Source organism: Thamnophis sirtalis, unplaced genomic scaffold (assembly GCF_051295495.1).
Source record: "Thamnophis sirtalis isolate CommonGarterSnake01/CBP01778 unplaced genomic scaffold, rThaSir2_p1.2 scaffold_6, whole genome shotgun sequence".
NCBI lineage: Eukaryota > Metazoa > Chordata > Lepidosauria > Squamata > Natricidae > Thamnophis > Thamnophis sirtalis.
Window position 1 is genome coordinate 9,147,756 of NW_028261386.1, and position 20,193 is coordinate 9,167,948.

Below are 20,193 nucleotides of genomic sequence, written 5' to 3' on the forward strand. Positions count from 1 at the left end.
TTTGGTGCATAAGTTCTCAGTTTACATAAAAAGACAAGATACATTTGTCAAGAATCATAAGGTACGACACTTAATGGAATTGTTGCAGAAAATGACAAGCTTTAGACTTCTCTGGATACAGGAAAAGTTTATTTGGCAACCAGGTTCAGAAAGTTAGCGAAATGGCTAACATTGCAAATCCTGAACAACTTTCATCATCAAAGCACGCGTTCTTATACATTCTCAAACAGTAACACAGAAACACTTAACTCATTTCTTATTGGTTACCTTGAGGAGAAAGCCTTATAAGGAGATGGGGTCTTACTTCTCCTTTTGTCATAGGTACTGAGTACGTGTCTCTAAGCGAACTTTAGCTGAACCTTATGGTCTTGTGAGACTATTGAACTCTGCGGTTAGGCACTTGCTTCCTGTTCTTTTGCAAGCTGCAACTCTGCCTATGTGGCTTTTTAATATAGAAGTAAAGGGCCCCTGAGAGACTGTCCAGCCTGACCCAGTAGATTTCACACTTAATGTGCAAATCTCACTTTACGTCCTACTTTAACAGTCATGGGGTACAAATAAACAACCAGGAAACAATCAATATCAATATAAATCATGAGGATACAAACAACAAAGTTACAGTCCTGCAGTCATAAGTGGGAGGAGATGGGTGATAGGAACAATGAGAAGACTATTAGTAATGGTAATGCAGCCTTAGTGAATGGTTTGACAGTGGTGAGGGAATTAGTTGTTTAGCAGAGTGATGGCGTTTGGGAAAAAACTGTTCTTATGTCTAGTTGTCTTGGTGTGCAGTGCCCTATAGCGTTGCTTTGAGGGTGGGAATTGAAACAATTTATGTCCAGGATGGGAAGGGTCTGTAGATATTTTCACAGCCCTCTTTTTGACTCGTGCAGTGTACAGGTCCTCAATGGAAGGCAGGTTGGCAGCAATTGTTTTTTTCTGCAGTTCTGATTATCCTCTGAAGTCTGTGTCTGTCTTGTTGGGTTGCAGAACCAAACCAGACAGATATAGAGGTGCAGATGACAGACTCAATAATTCCTCTGTAGAACTGTTTCAGCAGCTCAGATAGTATGAACATCTGCATTTACTCTCTAAACATAGATTTATTCTCGGAAATTTGCATTTCCCCTAAAGTACTCCTTTTTATCAATATTTGCCTAAAATATAGATGCTTGTGCACATTGTCTTCCAGAAAAAAAGTGAAATGAAAAACGTGGAGGAATGTGAAATATGGATAACTATATTCTGATTTATGAATCCTGGAATGCAAATGAACTGCTTTGTTTTAAAAGAAGAACACACAGGCAACAGCCTCATCTGAGACTTGGTTGCAGTTCAGAGCTCCTGAAACAACTGGCAGTGATGTAATTTTAATATTCCAGAAGGGGATAATTGTTAAATACATGGGGAACAATCCTTTCAACTCTATTCAATTAATTTTTGCTAAGTTTTAATTAGGCTTTAATTTAAATTAAGTTTTAACTTTTTCTTGGCTGGCCCACCCAAATTCCAAGGATATTTTGGTTGAAAGTAGGTTATGTAGCCAGTTTTAAAACAGGGTATGAATCCATTTTTCCATGGTTCCATTTTATGCACCAAAATCAAAGCATCGTAGAACAGAATAGAATATTCAGAGTAGAGTAAAGTAGAGTAGAGTAGAGTAGAGTAGAGTAGAGTAGAGTAGAGTAGAGTAGAACAGAACAGAACATAGAATAGAATAGAACAGAACATAGAAGGGAATAGAATAGAATAGAATGTAGACTAGAATAGAATAGGAATAGAATAGAACCGAACAGAATGTAGAGTAGATAAGAGTAGAGTAGAACAAAACAGAACAGAAAGAACAGAACAGAACAGAAAGAACAGAACATAGAATACACTAGACTAGACTTGACTAGACTAGAACAGAACAACAGAACAGAATAGAGAGTAGAATAGAACAGAACAGAAAGAACAGAACATAGAATACACTAGACTAGACTTGACTTGACTAGACTAGAAGAGAACAACAGAACAGAATAGAGAGCAGAGTAGAGTAGAGTTGAATAGAACAGAAGAGTAGAGTAGAAAAGAAAAGAAAAGAGAAAAGAAAAGAACAGGGGAGGGAAGTGTGTCTTATACTCTGAAAAATATGGTAATTAGATATTCAGCAGAGTGATGGCACAAGGGAAAGAACCTGTGTTGTTTTGGTATACAATGCCTTATAGTGGAGTCCCGAGGAGAGGAATTGAAACAGGATGTGAGAGGTCTGTAGATATTTTCACAGCCCTCTTTCTGAGTCATGCAATATGCAGGTCCTAAGTGGAAGGCAGGTTGGTTGCAATTGTTTTTCCTGCAGTCCTAACTATCTGTCGGAGTCTGTACCTGTCCTGTTTGATTGCTGTGCCAAACCGAACAGTTACAGAAGTGCAACTCAATAATTCAGACAGACTCAATAATTCCTCTGTAGATATGTATCAGCAGCTCCTTGGGCAGTCTGAGCTTTCTGAGTTCGTAGTTGCCCAAAGAATACATTTCTTATCATCCCAAACTTTCTCAGTGTGAATTTTGGTGAAATTCCGAGAAAGCAGAAGGGAAAGGAGCTGCTACAACCAGCTGAAAGTCTCTGCTTTGTTTCTCTCCCACCCGGTGTCTCATCCAGCATTTTTCAAAGGATTATTGTTTCACAGACTGCAATAGAAACAGACTGTGGTAAATTACAGATTAGGTTTCAGCTAAAGAGGAATGGAACGGATTAAGGAGGAACAAATTGGTAAACTGGAACTGAACAGATTGTGCTTTCTTCTTGCAGATCTGAGGAGCAGAGTCTCCGAAGTGTGATGGGCCGTGATCGAGAAAGATGCTTGTGAACGGTTGACTGGATGTTTCTGGCCTTCTGAAACCTCCTCAGTGCAGAGAACGATGGCGACCAGCCTGACTTCAGAAGGAAGCGTATTGGAGACGGGGAAAGTCCTAAGATGATCTGATGAACCCATGGGAGGGCCTAGCGGGAAGCCAGGGTGGGGCTTCAAAGCTGTTCTAAAGGCGTAAACGGCTCAGTTTCCTGGGAAGGGTATGGCCAGATCCTTTTTCAGACCACAAAAGTTTCTTCGGAGGACCCAGTTTCTGCTCTTTTTCCTCACAGCCGCTTATCTGATGGCAGGTAGCCTTCTCCTCCTACAGCGATCTCGCTTGGTCCTCCAGCAAGGCTCCCGGGGCTTCTCCAGGAATCAGGGCCTACCAGTTGTGGAGACTTTGCCGGGGGATGCAAAGGCAGAGAGCAGACCAGTTCAGATGCCTCGCCTGACTTCTAAGCTTCTGGTCAACATGCACACAGTGTATGGGTCCAACCCGGACCAGAAAGATGGACCACGGTGGTTGATCTCCAGAAACTCTGAATTGAGACAGTTACGGAGACGTTGGTTTCTCCGATTTGTAAATGACCAAGAACCTGTTCTGGCTTCTGGAACAAAAACACTGAAGCACACCTCCAAAAACAAAGGTAAATCTGATTTGTGCTAGATTTTGCAGAAGCATTTCAGAAAGGAGACATAGATACATTGAAATATCTACCGTGGGATGATGATATGATGATGATGATGATGATGATGATGATGATGATGATGATGATCATCATCATCATCATCATCATCATCATCATCATCATCATCATCTTTGGTGAGATTCACAGCCTTTGGGGCTGGTTGGTAGTTCAACAGCTCGAGTCCTAACCAAGGACCTAGGAACTGTTAAGGTAACGTCGAAGGATATAAGCTATTCCAAGTAGGGTGGTTTTTTGTAGAATCAGAATGTTCAAGTCTGATAAAGTTAGCTTTTGGTCAGTTCTGCCTTCAATACTTTTCAAGTATTGGCTATGCATAGCTTTGTTTTTCCAATTTTCAGCTCGCTTCTCAATTACTTCTTTCTTATATTCAGCTTTTGACTTAGTTCTCTTTAAAAGACCTCCTTTATTTACTTCCTTAATCATTGGTTCTTCACTTTTCTGGATGTAATCATTCAAGCTGTGTTTTTCTTCTTCTGCAGTCTGTTTTACTTGTAGGAGTCCTCGACCACCCTCTGCTCTTGGTAGATATAATCGGTCAACATCACTTTTAGGGTGCAAAGCATGATTCATTGTCATAAGCTTCCTTGTTTTTCTGTCCAAATTGTCCAACTCCATCTGGGTCCAGTCAATTATTGCTGCAGAGAATTGAATCACAGGTATAGCCCAGGTATTTATGGCTTTTATGATGTTTCCTCCATTCAATTTGGACTTTAATATCTTGCAAATTCATCAAATGTACTTGGATGAAGTTAATTCCTTGACTTCATTATGCATTAAGTCAGAGGCCTCTAAATTCCCTAAGTACTAGCCTTTTTCTGGTTTTATTGCCTTTATCATTTCTTCATTCTCAAGTTCTATTCCATCATCTTCTATGATCTTGCCTGCTTTGGTTGCCATTGTACATTTGTCAATTCCAAACTGCATACCAATGTCTTGGCTAAATTCTTTTGTGCTTTCAATTAATAGCCGAGGTGGCGCAGTGGTTAGAATGCAGCACTGCAGGCTACTTCAGCTGACTGTTAGCTGCAGTTCGGCTGTTCAAATCTCACCGGCTCAGGGTTGACTCAGCTTCCATTCTTCCGAGGTGGGTAAAATGAGGACCCAGATTGTTGGGGGCGATATGCTGACTCTGTAAACCGCTTAGAGAGGGCTGAAAGTCCTATGAAGCGGTATATAAGTCTAACCGCTATTGCTATAACTGCTATAATAAATTCAGTTCAGCTTTTGTTTTACAAAACAGCTTCAAATCATCCATGTACACCAAGTGTGAAATTTTCAGTCCTTTCTTTGCAAGTTCGTATCCACAGTCCATCTTCTTCAAAATGATTGTCAGTGGTAGCATTGAGAGTATAAATGTAGAGGTGAAAGGGGAATCACCCTGGAAAATGCCTTGTTTAATTTCAACTTCACCCAGTTCTTCTTCATTAGCTATAAGCTTTGTTTTCTAGAGGTTCATTGAAGTTTCCATGAATTTTTGTATGTTGCTGCTGATGCCAAAGATTTTCAGGCATTTCTTGATCCCGCTATGGGGAACTGAATCAAACGCTTTCTTATAGTCTATCCAAGCCATGAACAGGTTGTTTTGTCTTTTCTTTGACTTATTTAGGATTAGCTTGTCAATTAGCAGTTGGTCCTTTGTTCCTCTTGAATTTTTGCAGCATCCTTTCTGTTCTACAGGAAGCAGGTTATTTCTTTCCAAGTATCCATAAATTTGGTTTGCAATGATACCAGTAGGGAACTTGTATGTTGTTGGCAAACAGGTGATTGGCCTATAGTTGCCAGGGGTCCTTTCCTTTTTCTTTATCTTTTTGGATCAAAAATGTCCTTCAGTTGTCATCCATTCATCATTTTCAGGTGTTTTTAAGATTTGGTTCATTTGGGCTGCCAATCTTTTGTGCACACTTGTAAGTGCCTTTAACCACTGATGAGTTACATGTAACTCATCTGGTCCAGGTGCACTCCAGTTCTTCACTTTTCTTGACTTTCTTTGTACCATTTCTTTTGTTATTTTCACATCTTCCATTTTATGCACTTTAATAGAATCCTCAATCTGTTTGATCCATTTTGCATTTCTGTTGTCCTTCTTGTTGTTTTCCCACAAATTCTTCCAGAATTTCAGAGCTTTCTCTTTATCAGGCTTTTCATTTGTTGTTACTCCATCTCCACTTTCTAAGCTTTTATAAAACTGGTGCTGATTTGCTCTGAACTGTGAGTTTTCCTTGAACTGAGTTACTCGGTTTTCATACCTTTTAATCTTTTCAGCAACGGCAACAATCCTCTGCTTCAGCTCTTCAATTACTACCGCAATCTCCTTATTCTCCAAATCATATCTTACTTCCAGGCTGCTTTTGACCTGCTTTAGCTGACCTTGCCTTAGGTTCTTCAAGTTGCTCAAGTCTCCACGAAATTTTTTGATCTTCAATTCCAACCGAATTTTCCACTTAGGCTTCCTCTTCTTGCCCCATTGGTTCTTTTGTATTTTCAAATCCAATTCTTTGGTGGTCATGAAGGCTGCTGCATACATCAGCTGGTTTGTTTCAGCTAATGTAGTGGTTTGAATGGTTTGCACAGCCTCATTGACCTTTTTTAGTACAGGTAAGTCAGGTAAATGTAGAATTTTCAAATAGTGAGGTAGCTCTTTAGGTATTGCTCCAAGGGCTCCAATTACAATTGGGACAACACATGATTTCTTTTTCCACAGTCGTCAACCACTATTTGCAAGTCCCGGTATTTTATGATTTTTTTCTTGCTGTTTATCTTCAATTTGTTGTTGTTGTTGTTGTTGTTGTTGTTATTTCCCACCTTTCTGCTTATTAAAGTGCACCAGGCAGTTTACAATAGCATGACGTAGAAAATATTAAAGAAACATTGTCAAGAAATCAGCAAAGAGTCAAATCAAAATTTAAATTAATACTAGTTGATAACCTGGCATTGTCCATGTATTTATTTATAGGGGGGAAATGTCTGGACCAAATGTAATTTCTAATGTTGGATTTTCCCCCTTACCAGAGGGAGCTCCCTTGTGGAGTACTGTGAAGCCGGTATCATGGCAACTCCACCGTGCTGTACAGTAGAAGCCATTTTAAGGCACAACAGGCCAAAATGAGCAAAGCATTTAATTTATGTTCACATTTCCTCTGAGTGGCTCACAATTCACCATCTGTCCTTTTACCTTCACAATACCTCCATGAGGTTAAATGATGGTTAGTAACTGGTCAACTTTATAAATAGATAGACCAGGAAATTGATTCCACATGATGACTACAACTATATTTTATTGTGATAGTCTATAGTAACAGATTCTTGCATATTTGCCCCTCGTCTTCTCTCTTCCTATCCTTTGTACCATAGGGCAGCATCTTTCAACTGTGTCAACTTGAAAATGTTTAGTCTTCAACTCCCAGAATTCCCCAGACACCATGTTGTGAGTTGGAGACCGTACATTGTAGAGCTGCTCAGGGAGAGAAATGATGCTTAGGGAGTGGCGGTACAGTCCAAATTTTGATCACATGATCATGGGGGTTCTACAACAGTCATATGTGTGAAAATGGTCACAAGTCATTTTTTGAGTGATGTTGTAATTTTGAACGGTCACTAAATGAATGATTGCCCAAGCCATTTACAGAGTCAGCATATTGCCCCCAATAATCTTGGTCCTCCTTTTACCGACCTCGGAAGGATGGAAGGCTGAGTCAACTTTGATCTGGTCAGGATCGAACTGCTAACAATTGACAGAATTCGCCTACAATACCACATTTGTGTTACTAACTGAACAATGCAGTGATTCACTTAATAACTGTGGCAAGAAGGTCTCAAAATGGGGCAAAACTCACTTAACAACTGTCTTGCTTAGCAACAGAAATTTTGGGGTCAATTTTGGTCATATGTCAAGAAGTACCTGTCATCTTAATTAAGAGCCAAGGTGGCGCAGTGGTTAAATGCAGCACTGCAGGCTACTGCTAGATCAGCAGTTCAGCGGTTCAAATCTCACCGGCTCAGGGTTGACTCAGCCTTCCATCCTTCCGAGGTGGGTAAAATGAGGACCCAGATTGTTGGGGGCAATATGCTGACTCTCTGTAAACCGCTTAGAGAGGGCTGAAAGCCCTATGAAGCGGTATATGTCTACTGCTATTGCTATTGCTAAAAAAAAAAACCTTAAAGCAGGTATCAGTATTCTGAGTAATGCATCTGCCAAAAGCAGAACTCCGAGGCAGGTAGATTCCTCAAAGAACATGTTTATTAGATACATCATATCGACACAGCTAGTGAAAACGAACTCTAAAAATTCCCGCAGTTTTAGACTAATTTAAAGAACAAATAGTTCCTTCCCCAAATGTCACCGGTTACATTGTAAGTAGCTGAGAGGCTGAGATGACCTTGGTTCCTACAAGAATTTTTTTTTGTTTTGACTGTTACCCAGTCTATCTACTTCCCACTCTCAGAGTTCGTGGCAACTATGAGACAGCATAAGATGGCTTCAGCCAGGTTCGCTTCAGAGTTGACAGCAGGAGGAAAAGAGGTTAAACCACAATATTCTATCTACCTCGCAATGAAACAACAACAACTGAGGAAGCCCAGATGGCTTTGAATATGCAGCTGCAAACGATAAAAAAAACCCTCTCCAAACCTGTGAAATGGAGCTCAGAGAGAGAACCTCCCACCTTCTTAGCGGCTTATTGTGGGTGCCTGTTCACAGCTTGCGAACTTCCTAATTGCATGTTTGGAAAGTGCCAATGTTCACCTCTTTAGAAGAAACATACCATTCACCTTGTCTCAACATCTTAATTCAAGAGTTCTAGCTTTCCCTCCTACTTTGCTGATTTCTCTTCTTCTTCTTTACTCTTTTTTTTTCACTTTTTTTTTTCAAAGGGAGAGTGGTGTAAATTCTATTGCTTATTTTTAGCAAAAAAAAAAAAGCGCTGAAGATTGAATGATTTATTTTGGATTCATCTGTGAAAAGCTTTCGTTCAGAGACTGAAGATGAGATGGGAAAGAATGCAGGGGGTGGGAACAGAAGAACGCAAAGCCTTCATTTAAGTCTAAAAAGCTTGTGTATAGAAGTGTTTATGGATGTGGTCAGTGATGGGTTTCAAAAATTGTTCGAACCTACTCTGTGGGTGTGGCCTTCTTTGTGGGAGTGGCTTGCCGCCCATGTGACCGGATGGGAATGGCTTGCCGCCCATTTGACCAGATATGAAGATGCCGACGACACTTGTCAGAACCACCTTAAATTACCTCACACACAGCACTGGCATGCATAAGAATATGATGTAAACTTGTTTTTTAAAAGGCATCTTTGGTTTGCGTTAAAACAACTTCAACACACGCAATGTTCTGATTGCACCACAAACGCAGTAGTCATCCTTACCTTTCGCAGAGGCACTGAGTTTTATAAATATGAGCATGATAGTGTAGAATAATCATATCCAAGGACCAGTGGTGGGTTTCAAAAAATTTTGGAACCTCTTCTGTAAGTGTGGCCCGTAAATTTGACGAACCGGTTCTACCGAATAGGTGCAAACTAGTAGGAACCCACCTCTGGAAGTGGTATATGTCAGAAAAAGTCAGGATGGCAGCTGTAATTATTCAAAGCTGCCGTCTTGAATTTCTTGCTTCTGTTCCCTGTAAAACAGGGGTGTCAAACTCATGTCATCACAACATTGTCACATGATGTATCACAACTTTTTCCCCCTTCACTAAACCGGGCATGGCCAGCACATAACACTTCCGGCCTGCAGGCCACAAGTTTGACACCCCTGCTATAAAGGAACACAGAACTGACTTTGGGGAAGATATAAGCCAGGGGTGTCAAAACAGGTGGCCCACGGGATGGATACATCGCATGCAGGCCATGCCCTCCCCAGTTCTGCAGAGGGAGAAAATGTCATGATATGTCATGTGATGACAATATGCTGCTGCAAATTTGACACCTGTAATATAAGCAATCTGTTAACACTATGTTGCTTTACGACAGGGGTATCCAACCTTGGCACTCACTCTCAACTCCATTTTGTCAGCTGCCCAGAACCACAAACCCTGCTTCATCAATAAATGGACCCTCTTTCCAATCACCCCCCATTTTATTTCCAATACCTCCCCCCCCCCCCTGGGTTGGACCAAGTGGATATTTCTTCCCACAGTGGGTTTCTGCGGGAATTTGGTAGAGCTGGTTTTGCCTTTGATAGTGGTGGTTTTCAGCCGGTTCAGACCAGTTCAGGCAAACCTGCCGTCCTATTTAGCCATATTTTCTAAGCTGCCCACATGCGTGCAAGCCATGCACGCACTCACATTTTCGGTACGCAGAGAACCGGTGGTAAGATTATGTGAAACCCACCTCTGGCCGAAATGATGCACTCAACAAAGTTTTGCAATGAGACATTGGCAGGTCTTGAGTGAGCTTGATTTGTCTGGGATCGACAGTCGGGACGTTGACATCGGGCTTATGTAGCTCTACAATAACAAGGAAATGGGAAAGGTGTGTAGAAGTGTGAAACTCAAGAGCCTTTTTGAAACAGGACTAGGTATGCCATTCATATATACAATTCTTTCCACTGCGCTCTCTTTTAAAGAAAGAAAAGAAAAAAAAAGTAGGTTAAACCAGGCAGGGTTTACAGGTTGTTTTGAAGTGAAATAAATAATGAAATAACAACATGAAACAGGAAAAAAAATATTGATCTATCTTCAAATATCTTTCCCCTACTTTAAAGTTCTCAGACTGGGAGTATATGAAATACAGGTAATCCTTGACTTACAACCAAAAGTGGGATGGCAACTTTCATTGCTATGAGATGGAGTTGTCAAGTGAATCCTGCTTCCTCCTTGACTTGTTTGTGGGAAGCCCATGGGAAGGTTGCAAATGGTGACCCCAGGATGCCGCAACAGGCATAAGTGCATGCCAGTTGCCAAGCATTTGAATTTTGATCACCTGACCATGGGGACACTGCAACAGCTGTCAGTGCAAGAAGAGGTTTTTCAGTGCCGTTTTAACTTCAAACATTGTTAAATGAATGGTTGTAAGTCAGAGACTCCTTGTACCTAGAACTGTTTTTCAAAAATTAGCGATTTCCAGATATCTGGACTAGAGCAGGGGTCCCCAACCACCAGGCTGTGAACTGGCACAAGTCTGTGGCCCACCAGGAACCGGGCCATGCAAGTGAGGGAAGCCCCATCTGCACACACATAGGACCAGGCATCAGGTGAAATTGCATACTCCTGGTCCACAGAAAAAAAAACCACCCTCTGCTACCATATTTCCCCGAAAATAAGACAGAGTCTTATTTTCTTTGACCCCCAAAATAAGCACTTGGCCTTATTTTCAGGGAGGTCTTATTATTTTGGGGGTGCAGGAGGCAGCGAGCGTGGTCACCTCATGGCTGCTGCTGTGTTGCAATATTTTCAGGGGAGAGCTTATTTTAGCGCATGTGCTCAAAAGCCCAATTGGGCTTATTATCTGGGGAGGACTCATTTTCAGGGAAACAGGGTATATTACCAGGGAAATACAGTATAGAAAATGTATATTTGATTATTCATGTAATAACTGCAGCTAGAATGGTATTTGCACAAAATTGGAAAGCTGAAGAAATCCCTAAAGATGAAAGCTTGATTAAGAAAATATTAGATTATGTAAAAATGAGTAGATTCACCCTAGCAACTAAAGGAAAAGAAGAATCTGATTATTATAATATATGGGATTATTTTATTATTGGCTATAAAAAGTATAAAATTAAATAATTTAGGAAGAGAAATATTATAACAGGATATATATTAAGTTGTAATGTTAAAATATGTATAGATGTATGCACTGTTCCTTCTATGCTGCGCGGGTGCACGGCCACGCAGGGGGCAACAAAACACAGCGCATCAGTATCCAACTGCCGCGCAGTGATCTTTAGCATGATGGACTTTAGTCTGCAAGCAGCTAGGAGGCTTCTGTCAGCTGGGCCGGGATATTATAGTGCCTGGACACACCCAGAGGAGGGCAGGCCTTTGGCCAACAGAAATGTGGTCGCCTAGGGTTACGATTGGGCTCCCTCCGCTGGCGTGTGGCTGATTGACAGGGAGGCCGTTCCCTCCTGGATCAAAGTTACTGAGGAGGGAAGCGGCGGCAGCAGCAATGGCAGTAGCCAACTCTCCGCGTGACGTGCAGAGCATGCTTCCATCGTGGTTTGTCGGCTAAGCTCCCAAGGCTGGCTCGGCTCCCCGCAGTTGGCTCCGCTTCCAAGATGCAGGTGTGTGGGAGGCGCTTGCCACGCAAGCAAGTGGAAACCCACGCTGGGTGTGCACATGTTGTCTGAATCCAGCCTCTGCGTTCGGAGCATTGGGACTCGAGGTTTTTTTCGCAGGAAGGGGGAGTTGAGCTGGTGCTCCGCGCATTTTATTTGATTTTATTTCTCGAAAAGAAAAAGAAAATAAAGGCTTCTTGGTCCACCTGGACCGGAAAGTCAAAATCTGGAAAATTAACCTTGTTTAGGAAAGTTTTGTGCTTATGGAAAAATAGTGTTTCCCAGTGAAAGTTTTTTCCCCTATTTTTCCTTGTTTGCTTTTTTGGCCCCTATTCCTTCTCTTCTCTCCTCTTTTCTTTCTTCCTTTTTTCTTTCTTTTTTTCTTTCCTTCCTTCTTTCTTTCTTCCTTTCCTCTTTCTCTTTCTCTCTCTTTCTTTTTTCTGCCTCTTTTTCTTATCCTCCCTCCCTCCTCTCCACTTTCTTTTTCTCTTTCTCCTCTTTCCTTTTTTGTCTCTCTCTCTGTCTCTCTCTCCCTTGCTTCCTTCCTCCCCTCCCTCCTCTCCCCTCTTTGTTTGTTTCTTTATGTGCCCCAATTGCTAATCTACATCAGTTGGTAATTTATTTATAACTTGCTAATATCACTGCAGACTATTGATAGTAAGGAGGAAAGTATAAAGCATATAAAGTAATTCATAGTATGGATAGAGAGAAGTTTTGATCCGTTTCCCATAGAGAGTCATCCATTGAACTTGAATACAAGTAGTCCTCAACTTACAACAGTTCACTTAATGACTAAAACTACATCAGCACTGAAAAAAAGTGAATTACAGCTGTTCTTCATACTTATGATCATTGCAGCATCCCCATGGCCCCATGATCAAAACTTGGATCTTTGGCAACTGCCTCATATTTATGAGGGTTGCAGGGTCCTGGGCTCACCTTTTGCAACCTTCTGCTAAGCAAAGTCAACAGGAAAGTCAGATTGACTTAACAACCAGCTTACTGATTTAACCGCAGTGATTCACTTAACTGTAGCAAGAAAGGTTGTAAAATGCGGCAAAACTCACTTAACAAATGTCTCACTTAGCAATAGAAACTTTGGGCTCAATTATGGTCGGAGATTTAGGACTACCTGTATAGGGAGATTTCTTTACTTAATGGATATTTACATGGTAGAATTGAGTTTCAAATAACACTGATTTCGTTGTCTTGGGTGACATCTATGAAAAAAATTCAGGTGCTCAGGCATGAAAATGTGCTGCTCAAACACTATACTTTTCCGCTCACACTGAAAAAAAATTAGAGGGAACATTGGGTGTATGTAAAGAATTTAGTGATAAGCTATAAGTGTTATGACACAAAAACAAATTTCCTCTCAGATGACACACTGATTAAGGAATGAAGAAATGTTTGTTTTAAAGTGAAAAAAAATAAAAACTTTTACAAAAAGAAAAAGAAAAAAACGCCCTCCATGCTGTGGTGAAACTTAATTCCCCCCCACACACACACCGGTTCTGCCGAACCAGGCCGAACCGGGAGGATTTGACCCCTGCCTCCATGGAACTGGACCCTGCCCCTAAAAGATTGAGGGTTGCTGGACTAGAGAACTAGGTTTTGATTGGAAAAATCCAGGCTGGCTGGAAATTCTGGGAGTTGATGTCCACACATCTTAAAGATGCCAAGTTTGAAATACAATGACCTAGAATATTGAGGGCTGTGGTGGATCTCGGGCTGGGCAGGCATGGCTGACTGGGTGGGTGTGGCCAGATGGGTGGTCATGGCCAGCTTGAGGCCACTCCCCAAACTGCTGGCATGTTTCCACTTTGCATTGGGTAGACCAGGCTGAAGTGATGAGATTAGACCGGGGCCAATGCCATGTAGGCCTATTGTTTCCACATGGCGACCCGACCACGTTGTTTCCACCTGACCATATGGTGGGCTGAGTCCGGCCCATGGGCCTTGAGTTTGACACCCTTCGCCTAGAAATTTCTGTAATGTGTGTCTGCAAAGCACTGGTGGGATTCAAATAATTTAATAACCGGTTCTCTTCCCTAATGACCAGCTGGGTAGGCGTGGCTCAATGGTCATGTGACCGGATGGGCGTGGCCAACTCAACGTCACTCATGTCGATGGGCGCTTCACCTTAGCTGTTACAATGTAATAAGGGTTAACCGGAGAGGCAGTTTCTGTAAGCAGGGCAAGAAAGATTAGGCTAGAAACAACACCAGAATGTTTCCTTCCTGCCTTCCTTACAGGATTAGCCCTGCAAAGTGGAAAAAAAATAAAATAAGATTTCTTCCAACAACCGGTTCTCCGAACTGCTTAGAAAGTTAACAACTGGTTCTCCCGGATAGGTATGGACTGGCTGAATCCAACCACTGCTACAAAGATTCTCAGTCATCCAGGTCATTGTTGTCCCAAAGGTGCTTTTTCAAGAGGCAGCAGGGACTTTCTTTGCTTCTCCTTGAAAATGTTTCGCTTCTCCTCCAAGAAGCTTCTTCAGCTCTGCCTGGATGGCAGGGAGTGGAAGGATAATTCTGTAACGTGTCCTCGCTGCAGAAATAATTTTAACTACATTGCGTGAATCCTTCATTCATGGAAATGAAATTGTTCACCAAGACGTGTGCATGGAAAGGGCGCAAAGAGGGTCTGTCAGTAATAATTTTCACCCACAAATGCACACATGAGTAAAATTCTCTAGTGAAGTCTCAGTACCTTTTTAAAAAAATTATTATAATTATCGGTTATGTTCACTTTGCGCGGTGCTTTCCTTTTGCATCAAAACTCGTTGCCTGCCTTTATCTTCCGTGATTCAAATCAATCAGATAAATATTTAGTTCTGCTTTCAGAGTGCGCTGGGCACATTTGTGTCGCTGTCAGATTTTGTGTAGGATAACACACACAGTTGAAGAGATTTCTAAGAAACTCAAGAAGGCAGCTAGCTATCATGAGACAAGAGACTTTACAAACCATCAACCAATCCATTTCGAAAGCTTTTACAATATATTCTTAAATGAAAAGGAGATATTTATGAGTTCGATGCTTTTTCTAGTTGATATGATAGAGTGCTGTAACTCAGGTAGTCCTCAAGTGATGACCACAACTGAGTCCAAAATTTCTCTTGCTAAGTGAGACATTTGTTAAGGGAGTTTTGCCCTATTTTACAATCTTCCTTGCAGAATCACCGCAATTGTTAATGTTGTTACTAACATGATTGTTAAGCGAACCATGGACTTTGCTTGCCAGAAAGCTGCAAAAGGGGATCCCATAAGCCCAGGACACTGCAACCGTCATAAATATGAATCAGTTGCCAAGCGCCTAAATTTTAATTGTGTGACCATGGGGATGCTGCAGTAGCTGTAAGGGTGGAAAACAGTCATAAGCAGGGGTGGGGTTGAAATTTTTTTAGCAACCGGTTCGCTGGACGGTTGCTGGGTGGGTGTGGCTATGGTGGGCATGGCCTACTTGGCCTCCTGCACCATGGTGGGGGGGCATTTTTTTGCCCTCCCCAGGCTCTAGAGCAGTGTTTCTCAACCTTGGCAACTTGAAGATGTCCGGACTTCAACTCCCAGAATTCCCCAGCCAGCAAATGCTGGCTGGGGAATTCTGGGAGTTGAAGTCCGGACACCTTCAAGTTGCCAAGGTTGAGAAACACTACTCTAGAGGATTTCCTCGAGCCTCCTGGGGGGTGAAAACGGCCTCTCCCAGACTCCGGAACCCCTCTGGAGGCCAGAAACCGGCCCATTTCTGGAACTTCCGGGAGGCCCGTTTTTTGCCCTCTCAGAGGCTCCACAAAGGCCCTGCACTTACCTGGCATCCAAAATGGGCCACATGGAGACTCCTGGGAGGGGCGGGATGGGGTAGGCGGGGCCTACCAGTTCTTGCCATTACTGTTTCGGCGAACCGGATATAAAATTAACATCCAGTTGGCCCAGACCCTGTCTGAACCAGCTGAATTCCACTTCTGGTTATAAATCACTTTTTTCCCAGTGTCGCTGTAACTTCAAACAGTCACTAAATGAACCGTTGTAAGTCGAGGACTACCTGCAATGCATAAGTATTTAGTTTGGCAACCCTTACAGAAAATGTCAGCTAATCAATGGCCAGGGCTGCTGTCACACGCTAACCAAAAGGTGATCATTATTATTATTATTTTTTCACCAGCCCAAAAGTTCCTTTTAGGCTTTGCATAGGTAGTACATAATTAAAAATCATTTTCATGTCCTTTCACAAGAAATCAGATAAATGGCTAGTCTTCATTTCTCCACATAGGTCGTTTCCCCCCTATCTTCTACATTTGCCTGACAGTTCGCAAGATTGAATTCAGAAGCTTTATCAAGGAGATGCAAATATGATGGTTTCATTTTAATTTTGCATTACAGAAGGAGGGAGGGGCAGTGCGGAGAATGAGGGAAGATTGGTTTTAAATAAATGTTGCATTGCTTGAAGATTTTCCAAGTAGGATGTCAAAGTCAGGGAAAAGCAGGAAACATGCCTCAATAATGCCAGAATAAATTATATCACTTTTGCTTTCTAGCCCTGATTTCTTTTTTCCGGTTTGGCTCATTTCTCCAATTGGGTATGCTTTAAAGACTAGAATTGGGGAATGTATAATAATGGTTTGCAACTGGCATGAGAAGTTTCATAAACACTCCAATCAACCTTTACGGGGGAAGTGAGAAAGTTGATTGTAAATGGTCATAGTTTGGGAACAAAAATAAAATATACAGTAGTTAGTCCTCAACTTAAAACAAATCATTTAGGAGCTGCACTAAGTTACAATGGCACTTTAGAATAAAGTAGAATAACAGAGTTGGAAGGGACCTTAGAGGTCTTCTAGTCCAACCCCCAGCTCAGGCAAGAAACCATATACCATTTCACATAAATGGTTGTCCAATCTCTTCTTAAAAACTTCCAGGGTTGGAGAATTTACTGTCAGGAAATTTCTCCTTAGTTCTAAGTTCTAAGTTGCTTCTTTCCTTGATAAGCTCCACTCTCAGTAAGTTTTGGAGCAAGTACTTGAGTTCTGTTAATATTCAATAAATAATAAATATTATGTGTGAGAATTAAAAAATATTGTCATTGCTAAATGATGCACGAGACAGAGAAGCAGCAAAAGAGAAAAAAAAATTGCATGGCTTAAGTAGTTCTTGAATTATGACCATAATTTACCCCAACATTTCTGTTGCTAAGCGAGATAGTTGTTCAACAAGTTGTGAACCAGTTTACGTTTTTTCTTCCCACATTGGTTATGTGAATCACTGCAGTGGTTGTTAAGTGAATCTTGCTTCCCCATTGAATTTGCTTGTCAGAAGGTCACAAAAGGTGATGACATCACCCTGGGACACGGCAGCTGTCATAAATATGAGTCAGTTGCCAAGCCTCTGAAATGAGATCATGTGGCCACAGGGATGCTGCAATGGTCATAAGTGTGAAAAATGGTCATACGTCACTTTCTTCCCAATGCCGTTGTAACTTCAAATGGTTATTAAATGCATGGTGGTGAGCCAAGGGCTACTCATAAAAGTGCTACATATTTTCTTACATGAAGTTTAGTTCTTAATCATGTTTTATTAGTTCTCCCTGGCAGAACATGAGTCTACAGCTATTATAGGAGAGGAATGCAAGGGTGTACTTTAAAAGGGATGCTGTGGCTCAGTGGCTAAGATGCTGAGCTTGTCGATCAGAAAGGTTAGCAGTTCGGCAGTTCAAATCCTTAGTGCCGCGTAACAGAGTGAGCTCCCGTTATAGCTTTGAAAGGGAGATGAGCACCACCTCCTAGAGTCAAGAATGACTAGCACATATGTGCTAGGGCCGTGATGGCGAACCTATGGCACGCGGAGCCATTTGTCAGGGGTGCCATTTGTCTGGAGTGTGAAAAACTGGCCCTATGGCCAAACCGGAAGTTTGGGGACGTACTTTTGATTTGCTCATGGAGCCGGTTTTAGCTGTCCGGAGCCTTCAGGGTACTTCCAGAGGCTTCCCCGAAGGCTCTGGAGGGGGAAAAAATGACCCTACAAACAAACTGTAAGTGACTTCTGGTTTGCTCATAGGGTTTTCCCCCCTCCCCCCGGAGCCTTTAGGGAAGACTCCGGAAGGCTTTCAAGGCTAAACTGGGCTAAAACCGGCCTTACGAGCAAACCGGAAGTCTGTTGCCGAAATTCTGGTTTGCCCGTAGGGGTGGTTTTTCGCGCTCCAGAGGCTTCAGGGAAACTCCTGAAGGCTTCAAAGGGCCTCTGGGGCGGGGGGGGGGGTGCGTGGGTGTGTGTAGAGGATGTTTTCACCCTCCCCAGACTCCTATAAAGCCCCTGGAGCCTGGGGAGGGTGAAAAAAGCACGCCAAAAATGTGGGGGGAGCACTGGTCATGCGGCCATGCATGCTGAGGTTGTGTGCATTGTATTATGGGTGTGGCACGCCCAAGCATGACCCCCCCTCATGCTCTCCTCGCTATTGCTGTCCTAACTCTTTACCTTTAGGGGAGGGGGGGGTTGTATTCAGTTCTATTCTCAGGATTCTCAGGATTCTTTCTAACTGTCGATTGTATTTTCATATGCTGAAGGCACTTATATTGGCTGCTTTGGCGACGACTCAAGGAAAAGGACGTTGAAAGGAGCCGTGTTCTATGACTTGAGAAAAATGACAATTTCCCATTGCCAAGAAGCCTGTGCTGAGAGGTAAAAGAATAAAAGAAAAAAATGTATTTTTTTTTCCTACATGCTGTTGCTCCTAAAGGCGAAATCAATCTAACATGAATTGGTCCTTCTTTTATATGTATTGACTCAGGTATGTGAGAATGACCTTGGACGACAAAAGGAAGAGCCACAGTCTGGAGAACAGTCAGATAAGAGGCAGCTGAGCGCACAGAAGGAATGGGTAGCATGGCAAATGTCTCAAGGGGGACTCTCCTTACTTTCTTGGTCTGTAAAGATGAGGGGAGAGAAAGATGTGCTTTCGTTCTTGCAAAGAATCTATTAATGTAGCCTTACAATAAAGATGGAGGTAGTATTTATAGATATGCTTGTTGTTTAGACTACCTCACAAGCAGTGATGGCATTCAAATTTTTTTTTTTTACTACCGGTTCTGTGAGCATGGCTTGTTGGGCATGGCAGGGGAAGGATACTGCCACATCCCCATTCCCTCCCCCACTCCTGGGGGAAGGTTACTGCAACATCCCCATTCCAGAGGTGGGTTCCTACCAGTTCGCACCTATTCGGTAGAACCGGTTCGTCAAATCTACGGTTAGAAGAGGTTCCACCAGTGGACTTGGAAAGCAGGCCACACCTACAGAAGAGGTTCCAAAAATTTTTGAAACCCACCACTGCCCCCCCCCCCACACACACAGAGACAGACAGACAGACTGATATATATATATATATATATATATATATATATATATATATATATATATATATATATATATATATATATATATATATATATATATAGAGAGAGAGAGAGAGAGAGAGAGAGAGAGAGAGAGAGAGAGAGAGAGAGAGAGAGAGAGAGAGAGAGAGAGAGAGAGAGAGAGAGAGAGAGAGAAAGGAAGAAAGAAAGAAAGAAAGAAAGAAAGAAAGAAAGAAAAAAAGAAAGAAAAAGAGTGAGAGATAGATGAAAGAAAAAAAGAAAAAAGGAACAGAGACAAAAGGAAGGAAAGAGAGAAAGAAAGAAAGAAAGAAAGAAAGAAAGAAAGAAAGAAAGAAAGAAAGAAAGAAAAAGAAAGAAAGAAGGAAGGAAGACTGGCAAGCCACTCCCACCAGGTCACATGACTGGCAAGCCACTCCCACAAAGGAAGCCACACCCACAGAGTAGGTTCCCAAAAAATTTGAAACCCACCACTGCCCCATTCTCACCCCACCCCGCTAGCCTGCTTTCCAGCTCCGTTCTACTGTTCAGAGCAACAAAAGAAGATCAGCTGGGAGGCAGCGGGGGCATGGCCAGCCTATTTGCCGGTTCTCCAAACTACTCAAAATTTTCGCTACTGGTTCTCTAGAACTGGCTAAATACCACCTCTGCTGAGAAGGCAGATATCCAAGTTTGAAAGTACATCTCCCCCCCCCCCCTTTACAACTGAAGAAACTAGAGAGGATTCCCTTCTGAGGCGTTTGCCATACCTCAACTCCTTCTGTGGGCTTAGCAGCTGCTTGTTTGATTTGTCTGCAGATCTTGCTTCTTTCTCCCCAAGATTATCCCCAAATATACTATATGTCGGGGTTCAAGTAATATACCCATAGCAAGAAAAACTCCAAAGTAGTTAGATTCCTCAAAGAATAGTTTTATTGGGTATATCACATTGACACAGTTCTGGGGAAAACCGACTCTGAAAGTTCCTGCTGTTTTCACCTAATTAAAAGTAAAAGCTTTCCCCCCCCTTCTACAAACAGTCAGTCACATGGTCCAATCAAGTTGCTATCTGGTTGGCTGGTAAA

At 42.2% G+C, this 20,193-nt stretch overlaps 1 protein-coding gene across 1 annotated transcript in view; it reads left to right on the top strand.

The window, feature by feature from the left end:
- The window catches only part of WSCD1 (WSC domain sialate O sulfotransferase 1), an 86,503-nt gene that overhangs the window by 26,721 nt on the left and 39,589 nt on the right, over positions 1-20,193 (top strand). The window contains exons 2-3 of the mRNA XM_087717190.1: positions 2,792-3,481; positions 18,326-18,440. Coding sequence (XP_087573316.1) covers positions 3,055-3,481; positions 18,326-18,440 — 542 coding nt within the window. The 5' untranslated portion in view covers positions 2,792-3,054. The remainder of the gene's footprint in view (positions 1-2,791; positions 3,482-18,325; positions 18,441-20,193) is intronic.